General features: G+C 48.8%; 1 protein-coding gene across 1 annotated transcript in view; it reads left to right on the top strand.

Moving 5' to 3' along the window:
• Positions 1-15,201, top strand: part of PAPLN (papilin, proteoglycan-like sulfated glycoprotein) — a 28,174-nt gene that overhangs the window by 6,173 nt on the left and 6,800 nt on the right. The window contains exons 7-21 of the mRNA XM_010086641.1: positions 1-10; positions 1,245-1,417; positions 1,962-2,085; positions 2,511-2,637; positions 3,351-3,416; positions 5,508-5,715; positions 7,479-7,655; positions 8,967-9,123; positions 9,752-9,838; positions 10,354-10,642; positions 10,749-10,866; positions 11,761-11,890; positions 12,415-13,060; positions 13,833-13,970; positions 14,823-14,947. The exon at positions 1-10 is cut by the window's left edge and continues 92 nt beyond it. Of these exons, the coding sequence (XP_010084943.1) occupies positions 1-10; positions 1,245-1,417; positions 1,962-2,085; positions 2,511-2,637; positions 3,351-3,416; positions 5,508-5,715; positions 7,479-7,655; positions 8,967-9,123; positions 9,752-9,838; positions 10,354-10,642; positions 10,749-10,866; positions 11,761-11,890; positions 12,415-13,060; positions 13,833-13,970; positions 14,823-14,947 (2,575 nt within the window). The remainder of the gene's footprint in view (positions 11-1,244; positions 1,418-1,961; positions 2,086-2,510; positions 2,638-3,350; positions 3,417-5,507; positions 5,716-7,478; positions 7,656-8,966; positions 9,124-9,751; positions 9,839-10,353; positions 10,643-10,748; positions 10,867-11,760; positions 11,891-12,414; positions 13,061-13,832; positions 13,971-14,822; positions 14,948-15,201) is intronic.

Genomic DNA, 15,201 nt, shown 5'->3' with positions numbered 1-15,201 from the left:
AATTTTCTGGGTAAGATGTCAGAACCTGTGTTTCATTCCATTTGAATCCCAGCCATTGCATTGAAATTTGGTTTTCAGATACTCCAGGCTTTGGGATGTTTACCTTGAGGGCTTGATATGGCAGAGGGAAAAACTCGCTGAAAATCAGGATCTGAATATTGAGTATCTCTGAATTGTTAGTGATGCTCTCAACCCTGGGCTTCAGGTTTGCCTCATTTTCTCTCCTGTGGTGATCTTGCTGTTGGGTGGGGAATAAAAGACCCAACCATGTTCCAACTTCCTGCCTGATACTTACAAGAAGTCTAGTTGATGTAGTAAAATCTGGCTATGAGTTCTGCTGTTTGCATGGTGAATGTAAACCCTAACGCCTCCTGCCACCCAGGAGTTTGGGATGGGCTTCTTTTCCCCATAGATGTCTTTTGGGTATTTGTCTGTACAACCTCAAACTCTAGTCATGCTGCAGAGTGCAAAAAGGAGAAGGAAAAGTCTTCACCTAGATTCCTGGGAAGGGCTGAGGAAATTCCAGTGGAGAAAGCAAATACTCTTCTATTTTCTGACTCTTCTGTTGCCCAATGCTTTGGGCAGATCAGTCTGGTGATATTTTCCTTGGTAGGAAACTGGATCCAGTACCAAAGTCTTTGTCTTTTGAATAGAATGTCTGATGAACAGGATAGTGCTGTAGAGGCAGTGGGGTGTGAAGCCCACATCTGAACAGCGAGTGGGACACAGGCTGTGCCTCAGTGACTAATAGTGGGAAATGCGGAGACAGGGCTGGAATATACCGGAGGAATTCGGTTGTGCAGCAAAAAAGTGCTTGGGCTGCAGCAAAACGGGCAAGAACCACTGTCTGAACATGGAGCAGCTTCTGGCAAGAGGGCATTACACAGGGGGGCTGGATGATGGTCTCACTGGAGGATGATGGTCTCATTTTTTTTTGCTACACCTGCAACGCAGTGTTGAGTGGAAACAGGAGTATCCCTGTTGAGTTTTTATGCCCCTCTTCCAGTGTGTGAATTTTTGCTGTGTTGGTAGACGCTGCCATGCTAGATTGTCACCACAGTTAAAGGGTTGCAATACTGATGGAAAGGAGCTGATGTTCTAATGGTGGAGCTGAGAGCAATGTGGATTGCCAATACCCCAAAAGTCTAGAGCAGGCCCTATATTGTGGTGTCTGGAGCCAAGTGTCACGTTATAGATGTGTTAATTTACTGCCTTTTTTTTCTCTGGCATGTGGGTTTGTCCAGCTGTCAAGAATGTGCGAGGGGAGTATTACCTGAATGGGCGTTGGACCATTGACTTCAGCCGAGCACTGCACGTTGCTAGCACGGTTATGCACTACGACCGTGGCTCGGAGGGCGATCTAGCCCCAGAGCTCCTCCATGCCCAGGGTCCCACCACAGAACCCCTCGTCATTGAGGTAAGTGGCTGCGCCTGCTCCTTGCTAGTGCTCACTTGCTCTCTGGCTTTGCATAGCAGCCTTGCTTTGTGTAGTGGAGCAGTGGGAGTGCATTGCTGGGGACCACATGGGGAAGACTGAAGAAGCGACGGGTCCCAGAGGGCTGCAGGTCAGTCACCCAGAAAGGAGCAGGGCAAGGCTTGATGCCTGTTCCGTTGGACCCTGACTTTAAGAGAGGGTAGAGTCAGCACCGAGTGATGCTGAGGCAGAGACGGGCTCTAGGACACTGCCTGCTATAGTGTGCTGCAGGCCAGGCAAGGGGACCTGCTGTCACAGGAACAGCTGGATCTTCTGTCTCTGAGAGGGGTGAATGCACCCTTCTCTGAAAAATAATGCTCTCTAGAGTATCACAGATGGCAAGGAGAAAATGCAGCGTAGAGAATGAGTGCTCCTTGATGGAGAGGGAAGCAGGTCAGCGTGAACCTTCTCTGAAGGTGGGGAAATGCTTCAGATGGGAAAAGCACTGCTGTTGTTATTTCCCTGACTGTATCCCATGCTTTCACAGCTTATCAGCCAGGAGCCAAACCCGGGGATACAGTACGAGTACTACCTGCCCGTGCAAGGACAGCCCTCGGGTTACAGCTGGAGCTACGGTTCCTGGAGTGAGTGCAGCTCCGAGTGTGGAGGAGGTAAGGGGACAGGACCTGGTCTCTGGCAGCTGGTGTGGGGTTTATATCCACACCCCGAAGACAGTGCGACTGTGTGCTGCCCTCTGCAGCTGCTTCCCAGCAGTCTCCAGACAGCACAGGTAACTGCAGGGGCCAGCTCAGGTTTTGCATGGTCACACATGGGGTCACAACAGAACTGTGTCCCATGCCCTGTCCTGTCTTACTTTCCATGCCCTAGTCCTTAGACTTGTTACTAGGATCTGTTAAGAATCTTCATAAATAGCCTTTAGTGACAGACCAAGAACTGCACCTGACTTTTCCAGGTTGTCTGGGGTGGGTGTGGGTTCTGCACTACTTTAGAAACTTGTTTTGACAACACCAGTGCGTAGCAAACCTAGTTCTGAGTGTCTTACATTGATCACGATGCTCTATTGCTTCTCCTTTAGGTTTCCAATCCCGCTTGGTGTTTTGTACCATAGACAATGAAATTTATCCGGACTATATGTGCAGGAATAAACCACAACCAGACAATAACCGGACATGCGGCCATCAGACATGTCCCCAGACGAAACGGTAAGATTTCCTTTCCTCTTCTAGACTCCTGACTTCTTCCTGAGGTGCTTTTGGAACCAAGAAAAAGAGTGACCCTTTCACTTCTCCTGCTCTCCAGCATGGTTCTCTCCAAGGAAATGTTTCACTTCCTAGAGAAGGCCCAAGACACAGGATGGTGATAACACTGTGATGAGCATTTCTGTGCGCACAAGGAAAGGGCTTAATACATCCTATGTTCATTTTGTAGACCAATTAAATTTGCTTTCCTGAGTATGTTTATAGAAGATAGTCTTCTAGCCCACGTAGGAGATAGGAAACAGATTCTCTGTTTTTTTTTTTCTCTTCAACCGGAGCCTGCAAAAACAGAGGAGTAGGTCAAAGCATGTCATTTTTATGTCATTTCTGCATTCCCAGTATCCTTGCTTTTAGAAAGGGATGAATCATGGAATCTTTTCGTTCTGTGATTTTTCAGCCCCTTTACCCAGCAATTGCCACCTTATCCCTTGATGCCATAGCCTTGCAGTTGGCTTCACTTGGCTCTCACATGGGCAGTCAGAGCTGTAACCAGAGCCATCACTGTGTGTCTCGCTGTGTATCTGGTGGGTGCCGTAGAGGCCTGTGAGAGGGCTGTTGTGGGCGAGAGGGCACTTGGAAACCTGGGAGCATTTCTGAATACATGGTAGCCTGTAGTTACTTGTTTTAAGTTCTTTAAATCCTTTGTTCTGTGTATAAAGGACTTCTTACATCTATCTACCACACGCCTGGAGCCACAGCGGAGTGCAGAGCTCTCAGACGAAGAGGTAACAAGGAGAAGGAGGTTGCAGAGAGTACAGGAAGGCGGCTGCTCTCCTTTGCTCTCCACCTAGTTGCCCACTGAAGTCTGGGGACATGAGGGCTTTCCTCTTTGGCACTGGTGGCAGCAGTGGGTGGTGGTTTGCTTTTGATTCTTGCCTGTGACAGTGATGGTGGAGGGTGCTGGCTGGCAGCTTTGCTCAGGTGGTTGTGCATGCTCCTGGTAACTTGATTCTTATGGAATGGAGAAAGGGACAGTTTCTTCCTAGCTTGTAGCTGCTTATACTGATAATTGTTTTTTCTCTGGAATCAGGGTAGAGAGGTGAAGGGATGTTCTGGAAGATTTTTGTTTGGTTTATCAAGAGAAATAAAAGAACAGAAAGGAAAAAAGAGCATGATGGATTGGGTAATTGAAACAGTGTCCAGAATGCCAGTGTGCCATAGCAAAAGCCTCAGAGTTTGTCAAAAGCTCTTCTTTCTTTGGCACGGGCCGTACAGCAGGCAGAAAAGTACCTATAGACTGTGATGAGTACAAGGTTGTGGCAGACATAATACCTACAATGTACACTGAGGTATGAGAAGTAAAAAAGATCAAAAGCAAAATAGTTGTCCCTCAACAAACTGCTAATAGCTTAGGACTTGCTGTGCTTTGCCCGCTGATGAGGATCCCATCCTTATGGCTGACCTTGTCTTGCAAAGGGAATGAAACAAGTGTCAAGATGTCTGGACTTGCAATTGAAGGAAGCTGTAGGTGAGGCCATCCAGTTGATACAGCCTTTCTAAAACTGTACATTTGCTTTACAGGAGGCAGAATACAGTTTTGAGGTGTCTTTTTTAGCCTCTCTGGAGGTTCTGAAAAATCTTGATCAATGAATCTTTTTTGAGCCCTGCAACCACACTGCTGTAAGTGATTTCTACTTGCAGTAGCTGTTCCCTTTCCAAATGGAACATCTTATTTTATAGCAAAGGCCATTCAGTTTTGGGCTGATATCTGCATTGTTAGCAGTAAAGAGGAGTATCTTAAGGAGATGACTTCTCTGGGCTGAGTCTGCTGTGGAGTTTTGTGGAGTTTCTAGTAGGATGTGGAGGTAAATTGGCTGAAACTCGGTTTAGGAGTGGTGAAGGCAGACCAGGGAAACAGCTGGAAGGCTAGGGAAGAAGACATGAACTGCCTTCATGCCCTGGCTGAGGCTTCCCTGACTGCAAGAGGAGGTAGCAGCTCACCTGTAGACACCCAACCTTGCAACACTACTGCCTTTTGACTGCACACCATGGTAGAGTCAGGAATGAAACACCATGTTGTCCCTGAAGCCAGGCCATGTAAGATGTGCTCCGAGCTATCTGGGAAGCTCTGAGACTTAGGAGCAGACAAGGGCAGAGGTTTTAGCATCCAAACAGTCAGATTGTTTTGTGGATGTTCCCCCTTCTGTTAGCAAGGGTTTATAATTTGTGTGACAGATTCAGCAACCAAACACAGGACAAAATCTATTTAAAGTTTTTGGGGCTTTTTTGTGTGTGCTGCCATTACAGAATTTGGCCAATGGGAGGAATGGACCAGCTTTCTACTGGCTGTCAGCAAAAAGTTCACGAGCACTTCTGAGTGGCTGGCATGGTTTGCAGGCAGAGTGAGGTCTTGGCTTGGTTTTACCATTTTACTGTTTCTGATAATGGCTGGAGTGTAATGGGTGGTTAGGCTGGCGTGGGTTGCTTTTCTGTTAGCTGATCTGGATTAGTTTTTTTTCTTCTTCTTTTATCTTTTTTCCTTTTTTTTCTTTGGTGTTCCATTCAGGCATGACATTTTTGCAGACATCAAGAGACTCAAAGCCATGGAGGGAAACCTTCCCCTTCTGTGAGAGCTCTGCATTTCCAGAGAAACAAGTGTTTTGTGGTTGGGGATTTGTCTCTGGAATGGGACTCATGCTCTGCATTGCCAATTAAGCTGGGCAGCGCTTGGTCAAATGGGAACTCGCCTCTGACTCTGTTCTGCAAAGGGACTTTCTCCCTGTCTGATTGCAACAGGGATGTGGCACTGCCCTCCCCTGTGCCTCTGGGCAGTTAAGTTGGGCTTACGTTTATTTGCTTAATTCTGTGACCTGCAGGTGGAAAACTGGGGAGTGGGGACCCTGTTCAGCCACCTGTGGCGGGGGGACCCAGACTCGCTCTGTTTACTGCGTGGCATTCGACGGCCAGAGCTCCCAAGGGGTGGTGGATAACGCCGAGTGCATGGCCTTCGCCCAGCAGCCTCGCAGCAGCCAGCCCTGCAATGTGAGACAGTGCGCAACCTGGAGCACGGGGCCCTGGTCCGAGGTGAGTTTGTGCGTGGGAGGCGACTGCCCCTTGGCACATATTGAAGGAAGATCTGCCAAAGTTTGGGGATAAAGAGCCAGGCTCCTTTTCTGGGACTGCAAAAGGTGTGCGTTCCTGGGTAGGTGGTGTGCAGGACTTGTCCTTGCAGTCTTCCACACAAGTTCTCCAGCTAGCTAGCAGCTATGCCCTCCTATAGATACATCCCTGTGCCTCAAAACTGTGTGTGCCCCTGCAGCCCTGTTCCTCTCATTGTATGTTCCCTCTTCTCTGGTTTCCCAGTGATTTCCCCACTCCTGCATTTTTGTCAGCTCCACCAGACCTGGCACTGGATGAGTTTCTGCACCAGGCCCAGTGGAAGCGGAGGACAGACAGGAGAGCTGCTGTCCATCAGCTGAGGATGTGTGGTAACACTCCTTCCTCTGTAAATCATGAGCTCATGGCTCCTGCCTGTGCTGTTTATTTCCATGCATATTGCTTGCCTAAGCATCGCTAGCCCTGGACAGCAGTACTTAAATCACAACAGTCCGTAAGCGAGATACTCTTGAAACGCTGGTGACCTGCTGTTCGCTGTGTGTCAGTGCAGGGCTTCTCCGAACACAGCTGCGTCATGCATTTTTCATGCCTGTGTGTGCGTTTGTATCTCCAGGAGAGGAAACCATTCAAACTGTATGTGCTTAGTGCTGACAGCCAGACATTTAGAAGTCATTTTATGTTCCAAGGGTTTAGAAAGTGAAGGTAGTGTCTACTCGGTTCTAAAGCATGAGTGAGTTTTCCTCTTTTAAAAGAAGTATGTGCATCCTTGCAACATTTGACTTACAGTCTTGTGGTGGTACTTTGAGTGGCGCAGCAGCATAAAATGCAACTTTGAGGCATGATAACCTAGACTGTAAAGTCCCTTTTTTTTTTTTTTTTTTTCCTCCCTCCCCATCTTGTGAGATGTGGGGTGTTAATACTGAGATAACTTCAGGGTTGCAGAGTAAGAGAACTGTTTGGGGAAGGCACCAAGTGTCCTGTTCTTACAAACTGATTCCTAAGTGATTAATTTTGTGATTCTCAAAAGTGACTGTGTTTTGTGTACTCCCAGAGATAAAAGGTCACTTTAGTAAATGAGTGGCTGAAACTCAGCTGGTAATGTCATCTAAAGTAATTGAGACTGTCCCCAAGTTAATACTCTCTGTAAAAAGACCTTGATAATTCATGGAGAAGTAGGCTGGATTCCAGGAAGCACCCATGTGGATTTAAGAGGGCGTTGAAAATGTCACAAACCAGTTACTAGTATAGAAGCTGTGTGACAGGTCCACACTGTAAAAAGGGAGCACAAGGTCTTCACACAGAAGGCATGAGCAATACAAGAGCCTAATCTTTTTATCTTCCCTTTAATTCTTTACTTTGAGCTGACTTCAATCAGGAGTAAATAAAATTAGGTTCCAGGTATTTCCTGACATTTATTGTTCTCAATGTATTCTGCATTTTTTTTCCAAAATCATTCTCCGTGTCTTTGGTAGAGATCAAGAGAAATTATGTGCCTAGGCCAAAATCATCCAGTGAGCTCCAGATCTCCCAGACCCTATCCACGATGCATTATTGTCTCTTCTGCAGCGTAAACAACTACTCTGCTAACTCCCACCCCAGATTATTTTAATGATGGTTGGTTGCTTTAGGCAATCTCAGAATGGTACTCTGCCCTAATGTTAAGGAGCACAGCCTGGAAATGCAAGTGGAAACCAAGTGCTTCCTTGTAATTGTTGGGCCCCTTTCTGCAGTGCTCAGCCAGCTGTGGGGAAGGGGTCCAGACCCGGACCGTCACCTGCAGAACACAGCAGGGCTCCCAGGCTCAGGACTTCGCTTGCCTAATGGAGCCAAAGCCATCGGCCACCCAGCCCTGCCTTAAGGAGAACTGCATCCAGGAAATCGGCTGGCACGTTGGAGACTGGGGCCTGGTGAGCATCGTGCTTTCATGGTTCAGAAATAACGGATTATATTGCTGTGCTCCTCACAAACAAGCTTTGATCTGTGCAGTCTGCACACTGGCTGAGGCTGGGAGCACGTACTGCGTCATTACCCGTCCCTTGGCTCACAGTTGCTTTGGAACTGGCACTAGTAATGCCCCAGTTAATCTGCTGCCTGCTTTGTATGCAGCTGCTACAAAAAAAAATCCTTCTGAGGGGGGAATACAGTTTCAGTGACAGTGGCAAAATGCAGCCAATAAACTGAAACAATCCACTCACTGCTTATTCCCAATTCTTCGCTCCGTTGCTGTGAATAGCAGAACAGCTCTCTGGCTGAGTATGGCTTAGAGCTCCAGGCTTCAGGACTGGTCATCCCATTTGGTGGTGTGGTTTAAAGTAAGTTTTTGTAATTGTTCAGATAAGCTGTGCTTCAGCTGGATTAGTCTTGTTTTTGCAGAGGGAGTCAGACTCTGTTCAGCCTGGGAAAAGCACCGGGGGAGGAGATAAGGGTAGATCCAATGCATTGGGTGACTTCCAAGCACACCTTTTTCCTTCTGTGCTAGCCAGACCAGCTTCTTCTGAGTTAAAACATATTACGTCTGGTTCTTCATGAGATGTAGGATTTTAATAGCAACTAAAAAAGTTGCATACCTTCATCTGATCTTTGCTGGTCTTGGCTTTCTGATATAAGAAGGGCTCCTACCTGCATCTGAATAAGAGAGAGAATACTCTCCCAGTGCTTGTAGAGCTTGCCACGAGCAGGTGGGGTTACACTTTTACCTCATCCTCTCCCCTCCCCTGAGCTGCTGCTCATCGCTCCCTCTTCATCCACAGCTTCCAGTGAAAGGAGCTCCAGTTAGCTCCTTACAAGAAAGCTACCAGTTCGCTTTCCCATCGTAAGATGTTGTTCCTGAATGCATAGTTCCAAGCTGACCCTCTCACAGCTGGTAGATCCCTGTAGTATTGAGATGCCTTCAGAGCAGGCTGAAATTATTTGCTCCAGCTGCTTTTTCCACCTCCCTGACACACCACTGCGGGTAACAGCAGCTCATCTGGATGTTACAGGCTGAGCATGGCTCAGAGCCTAATGGTTCAGGGCTGGGGGAAACACTTGGTAAAATGGTTTAAAGTATGGTTGTGTAATTGTCCAGCTGAATCCAGCTGAAGTATTTTTTGCCTTGTCTTGGTGGAGAAAGCTGTGCTCGGCCTTCAGCTGATCATGCAGCTGTTCCACACTCAGTCTGTGGGGTTTCTGCGTTCGGCCTCTGCTGCCTGCTTACTTGCCTTGTCTCTGTGCCCAAGTGTTCGAAGAGCTGCAATTCGGGCATCCGGACACGCCAAGTCATCTGCGCTGACGGCGACTCCAAATTTTACAGTCCTGAGATATGCAAAGCCATCCAGCCACAGAAGCCAGCCACCCTGGGTAGCTGCAACGTGCAGCCCTGCTACCTGCCACAGCGTGAGTGGTATTGCTGCACACCTAACTTTTCTTAAGATGCTTTTTGTTTAGGAATAGAGATTCCCAGCTCTGCACCAGCTTACGTTTTCAGCTTCTTGCCTGCCTGCCTCTCTCCATCCTGTGCATTTATGCTTTCTGCACATAACCATGGCATCTTCAGAGTCCCCAGTACCTGTGCTGTTTGAAATGTATGTAACAGGCTTGGGAAAGGCATGTGTGTGTGTCCATTTTGATTTCGTCATTCAGCTGTCCCAGTGTGTGCTGCAGACTGACCCCGGGACTCCCAGTCAAAAGGATGACAACCTGGGCAGGCTCAGTAGCTAAAAAACTCCAGCCAACTCCCATTCCTCTGTGGATCAGCTCTAAAGGAGGCACAACTGCTCAGATTTTGCTTGCTGTCTGTCTAGTCTTCCTGCCAGAGCTGAAGTGCTGACTTTTGTCTGCCTGCCCATCGCAGGTTGCTGTCCTGACAATCGAATTGAGTCCAATTGCTGCTCAGCAGCTGTTCCAGGAGAAGAGAAACATTTTCATCAGCTTTAGTCTCCTGTTGGCTCCTGGATACATTTGCAATTATTAGAACATAGGGCTGGACTAACTGCACTTATTTTATGTTCGTCTCTCTTTGCAGAAGTCCCCAGTATGCAGGACACTATGGGATACGATGTCACTCGCCAGTCCTTGCTGACACGTTACAACCCAAACAGCCCTGCCACAGGTTTGGAAGAGCTTTGTTAGTTTGGGTTTTTGGTGATGGTGGACTTGAAACAGGGTATGATAAGCTAAAGGTTCCTCCTTTTCTTCTTTTCTCGTGTTCATTTCGTGGGCTTCTAGAAATCTGTGGATCCAGGGACAAAGTGTAGATTGTTTTACCCGATAGCGAGCAGTATCTGAATCTCTCTGTGCAGAAGAGGCTGTATAGCACATAGATCCCAGGCTCTGGCAGCATGACTTAAGTGCTGGCTGAGATAAATGCTGCCCAAAGCAGATCATAGGAAGAAGAAAGGATCATGTCAGGGGCCCACAGGAACGTGGCAGGTGATTTCTCATGGGACAACAGGAAGAATGGTCAGGGCAGTGAGCAAAAGAGCCTCAGGACAACAAAATCCAGAAGACTAGGCCAGAAAACAGATTCAGGTGAAATCCTGATACAGAAAAGCCTGCCCTGTAGTTTGGGGAAAACTGACTAGATTTTGATGCTCACCTGCATGCTTTAAGGAGTTCTTTCTCCAGATCCTGGTGATGAAAGGATGCTCCCTGGGAGCTCCACAATTCATAATACTCCTGGGAATCGGCACATCCCATCCACCAATGACCGTGGCATCAACTTATTGCCTGTTCGCTGGGAATCCCAGTCTCACTCATCAGGTTCCCATCAGCTCGGCTTCCCTCAGGACTCCACATCAGGGACTGGCTCTCAGGACTGTCATCGGAGCCCACATGGCTGCTGTCCAGATGGGCACACTCCGGCTTCAGGCCCTCTGGGGAGAGATTGCCCCTTCAGCACTTGTCACCGAAACAGGTAGCTGGAAGTAGATACTTTTCTCGGGGCTTCCTGAAATTTACAGACTGCCTGTTAAGCCAAGCAGGTCAGGTATTGCTGCAGCCCTTCTGTGTTCTGCCTGTAGGTATGGATGCTGTCCTGATGGAGTATCGGCTGCGCAGGGCCCAAAAAACGTGGGATGCCCACAGTATTACCATGACGGTCAAGTGAGCAGAAATCAGCCCACTGCGGCTGCTCCAACAGTAAGCTTCCTGAAATTTACAGACTGCCTGTTAAGCCAAGCAGGTCAGGTATTGCTGCAGCCCTTCTGTGTTCTGCCTGTAGGTATGGATGCTGTCCTGATGGAGTATCGGCTGCGCAGGGCCCAAAAAACGTGGGATGCCCACAGTATTACCATGACGGTCAAGTGAGCAGAAATCAGCCCACTGCGGCTGCTCCAACAGTAAGTACAAAAACCCTTTACGTTTTAGCCGTCCATCAGATACAAAGATTCAGATTTGACTCTGGTGATTCAGATTGTGGGTTTCTGTTGTGCTTTGTCAGTAGTGCTGGAGACCAATACTCTATGCATGGGCTGAAGGGCTCAATGCTACTTTGCTCCTGTTCAGTCTGGGGCATCCACCCATGATCCTCTGCAAGCAGGGGACAGAGGGGGTGGTTGAGAGGTGTTTGAGAAGTAGAAGACCATCCTGTGGAGAACTGATTGGATAATCCTGAGTAATCAAATTTCTGTCTGTCAGAAAATTGCTGTCCAATTTCTAGGAGAAAAAAAAAGGGAAAAACATGGCCACTGTCCATTGCCTTTGTTTGTCAACTCTGCAGATTAATTGAGGGCAACATAGTCAGGGAGGTGATTCCTCTCATAGCTTGGGGTGCTTGGTGGGGCCAGCTGAAAAAACTGGCCTGCTGCTGGGCTGGTTAGGTCTGTCTTGCAGAGAAGTGCAGCTCTGGCTTCATGGCTGACAGACAAGTTTCCCACCCCTTCCCAGCACGAAAGCCTCTAGAAGGCAAACAAATGACTCGTGGTTCCTCTAACGGCTGCCTTCTGCAGCTGACAGCCTGGAGACGGTGCTTTGCATGTGCCACTGTCCTCATGCATGTATGATAACTTTTGGCTTTCAATTCCTGTCTCGAAGGCAAGCCAAGCCTTGTCCCAGCAGCACCCCCCGGGTGAGTGCCGCAGTTCCGTGTATGGCTGCTGTTTTGACAATGTCGCTTCAGCTTCAGGTCCTCAAGGGGAAGGATGTCTCAATAGGCCCAACTACCGTAAGTGATGCTTTGGCTTCTTGGTTTAGAAATGTAGGAAGGGTCCTACAGAGTCCAATACCTATGGAAGCTTCCTGTGTAGAGGCTCTGCTCTCTGTAAAATGTAGTAAATTATGTCTATGAAAAGAAATTCTGCCTGGTGGTTGGGGCAGGGGGAGCTTGGAGGGAGTGTAGAAAAGCAGACAGGTGGTTCAATTTTGTCATCTACCATAGATATTCTTGTTGTCCTCTGCTGATGTTTGGGCACAATTCCCAGAGAAAGGCCATAATGCATCTAGTCTAATAGATTCAGAAGTGTCTCTGAGGTTGGTTCTCCTTCCACCAGTGGCAAAACTGGGGCAGAAAAGAACATGTGAGCAGCTGCCCAATTTCAAAGCAGCTGGGTGCAAAACTCAGGTGTCCTACTTTGCCACCTGCCCCCTGCCCACCAGGCCCATCAGATCCCATAGGTAGGTGGCTTGAAGCACCAGGACCTTTGTGCTCCATGACCCTCACACCTCCCTCTGTTCCACTCTTTTCGGCAGCATATCCTGTCCTATGCCTGCTGCCCAGTGCTCACGGCCCCTGCACGAACTGGACCACTCGCTGGTACTTTGTGACTGTCGTTGGCAAGTGCAACCGGTTTTGGTACGGAGGCTGTCACGGCAATAGAAACAGCTTTGCCTCAGAGGAGGAGTGCATGAGAGTGTGCCACAACTCTGGGGGGGTCAGTCCTCTGGAGCACCAGCCCTCTTCTGGCACAGGAGCCCTTCAACACCAGCACACTGGCTCCCACTCTCGTACAGGAGATGCTCAGGGTCAGCAGCAGCCACTCCCGAGAGAATCTGCAAGTCATGGCCAAGAAGGAAGAGCCTATGGGGATTCACACCCCACACAAGACAGCCACAGACAGGACAGATGGAGGAGTGAGGTGCTGCGAGAGTCTTTGCTAAGAACTGGTGTGCTGGAGAGCCAGCGCTGGGGCACCCGGCACAGCAGATTGGACAGCCTGAGCCAGCTCCACTTGTGGGAAACAGCAGTGCCCAGGCCCTCCGAGAGGCAGAGCAGCAGTGGCCAGCAGGTGCTGCCCCATGAAGGCAAGCATAAGGCTTTTGGAGCAGATGTTTCCATGACGGAGGGATTTGAGCACCGGGCATCTGCAGACTCATTGCCAGCACGGGCTCTGCACAGGTGATGATTTTTTTTTTTTCTTTTTTCTCCTGTTCTGCCAGCTCATTGTGAAGCATCAGTGTAGCTTCCTCTGGAGTGAAAGCGTTGCCCCGGCCAGGACCAGCTAACTGGGAATGCCATGCAATGGGTTGGCTATATATGTGGCCTTTTGGTAATTCAAGTTATTCAGGCCTTGGAGTTATGGGTTGTCTCTTTTCTTGCACCCTCCCTGCTCTCTGTCAGCACTGGAAGTATGGTGTGTAAAAAGACTGCAGGACCCTGGGGTCTTTGTCTGCAGGGCATTCTTATGCAGTAAATGAGAATGCATAGGTGTTTTTCTTGTTCTGACCAACAAATTTAGCTGACTCTCCGACTTCAGAGCCTTTGTCTTGGCCCTGCATGGGGCAGCAGTGGGTTGTTCTAGGGAAGACTTTTTAAGATGCAGGATTTGTATCAGGAGCCAGACAGTGTCACCCTGCAAGTCAGTAATGCGTAGAGCTAGATCTAAATGCGTCTGCGCTGGATCTGTGTCTGTCTGCTGAGCTGAACCTAGTTCTTTCAGAAAAGAGGGGACTCTCTCTCTTCCTGGAGATATTGTAGCATTCAGTCTGTCCAGAGCAGCCTTTGCCGTGTAGGAGGGGGGTTCCCACATGTTTCCTGGTGCATCTACTCAGAGCTGAAGGAGCAGCAGGTCCTGCTTTGCCCTGTGCTTGTGACTCATCTACAGTCACATTAGAGGACCCAGAGGAGAGGAGGGCAGTGTAGGTGCCGATGGCATTGCTTTCTCTTTCAGAGCCATCCTGGAGGAAGCCAAGCCCTCTCTCGTGACAGCGGTCACAGGACAAAACATCCAGCTGGTCTGCAAGACAGGCGTGTCCCCCTTCTCTAGAGTGGAGTGGATGAAGGATGGCCGACCAGTGTCCTCTGTCAGGTGAGCTCAGCTCCCTTTGTTGTAGAGCAGATGGGCTCCTTGCTGGGCAGGCTGGCAGATATGCTTGCCTGCTTTTTTTGTAATCCTACTGTAAACATTCTTTAGAAAACAAAAAAGGATGAATAAATAAGCCCATGCATTGACCTAAGATCATGAACTGTCCACCTGGTCTGTGCCCAGCAGAAGCAGATACATTCTGCGTTAGTACAGAGGCACTGGCTAGTGTTATGTGGCAGAACAGGTGCTGTCCCATAACAAGTCACTGGTGGAAGGTGACATGTGTGGGTAGTGATCCAGGAAAATGTTGTCTCTGTTGGATTCATCTTGGGGCAGCACTAAGTCAGTAGTTCAGGGTGAAGCTTGTAGCCAAATAACTTGGAGTTCCTCTGGCTGAAAGTTCCTAGCACTCCCATCTAAGATATAATTTTGTTTAAAACTACTTTTAAAGCTTGTTTTTCCTGAGAAGTCTGTTTCCAGCAACAGTTTGAAGACAGACAGTCAGCTTGTGTTATGAAAACCACAGTTAAGAAAAGTCCAGTTCTGCTTTTCTGTTTGCAGATGACTGCTGGGGCTCAAGCTCTCGCCTGGAAGGGCAGTTTGCCTCCTCATAGGAGAGGGTTGGTGAAAGCAGTTCCCTGTTTTCCCATCTCGGTTTCCTCTCTGTTCCTGACCTCCTTTCTGCTGCAGTTATTTCCCCTGCCTGTGACCCCTCTGTGGTCAGCAGGGCTTTGTTTTTTCCTGCGCCAGGGAAGGCACTGTGTGTTAGTGTGACACCAGCACAAGGGCTGCTCTGCCTTGGCGGGTTGCTGTCGGTGGCGAGGCAGAGGCAGTTAATCCTTGCTTCTGTTGCAGGCACACCTACCACTCCGACACCTCCTTAGTGATCAGCCACGTCAAGCCAGAGGACGCCGGGACTTACACATGCCTCATTTCTGATGGGAGGACAGAGAGCCGACAGATTCAGTTACAGATCATAGGTGACTTATCTTCCACTTAAGACCAAAGAAGTAGCTCAGGGCTCCTCCTTATTGACAGCAGGAGCGATAAAGCCAGCTGCAGGAGCAACCTTCCTCCACTGCCACACCATGCTGGCAAGCATTGCCTTCACTCCATGGCAGCAGTGTCCCAAGAGCTAGTCAAAGCAGCAGGTCTCCCCTGCTGTAGGGGTGCCAAGAGGGAGTGTGGAGGCAGCAGGGCTTCTTTGGGTGTTGCCTCATGATAAATCCTTAAA

The sequence above is a fragment of the Pterocles gutturalis genome, unplaced genomic scaffold, assembly GCF_000699245.1.
Source record: "Pterocles gutturalis isolate BGI_N339 unplaced genomic scaffold, ASM69924v1 scaffold13771, whole genome shotgun sequence".
In the NCBI taxonomy this organism is placed as follows: domain Eukaryota; kingdom Metazoa; phylum Chordata; class Aves; order Pterocliformes; family Pteroclidae; genus Pterocles; species Pterocles gutturalis.
This window is presented reverse-complemented; position numbering and strand designations above follow the sequence as displayed.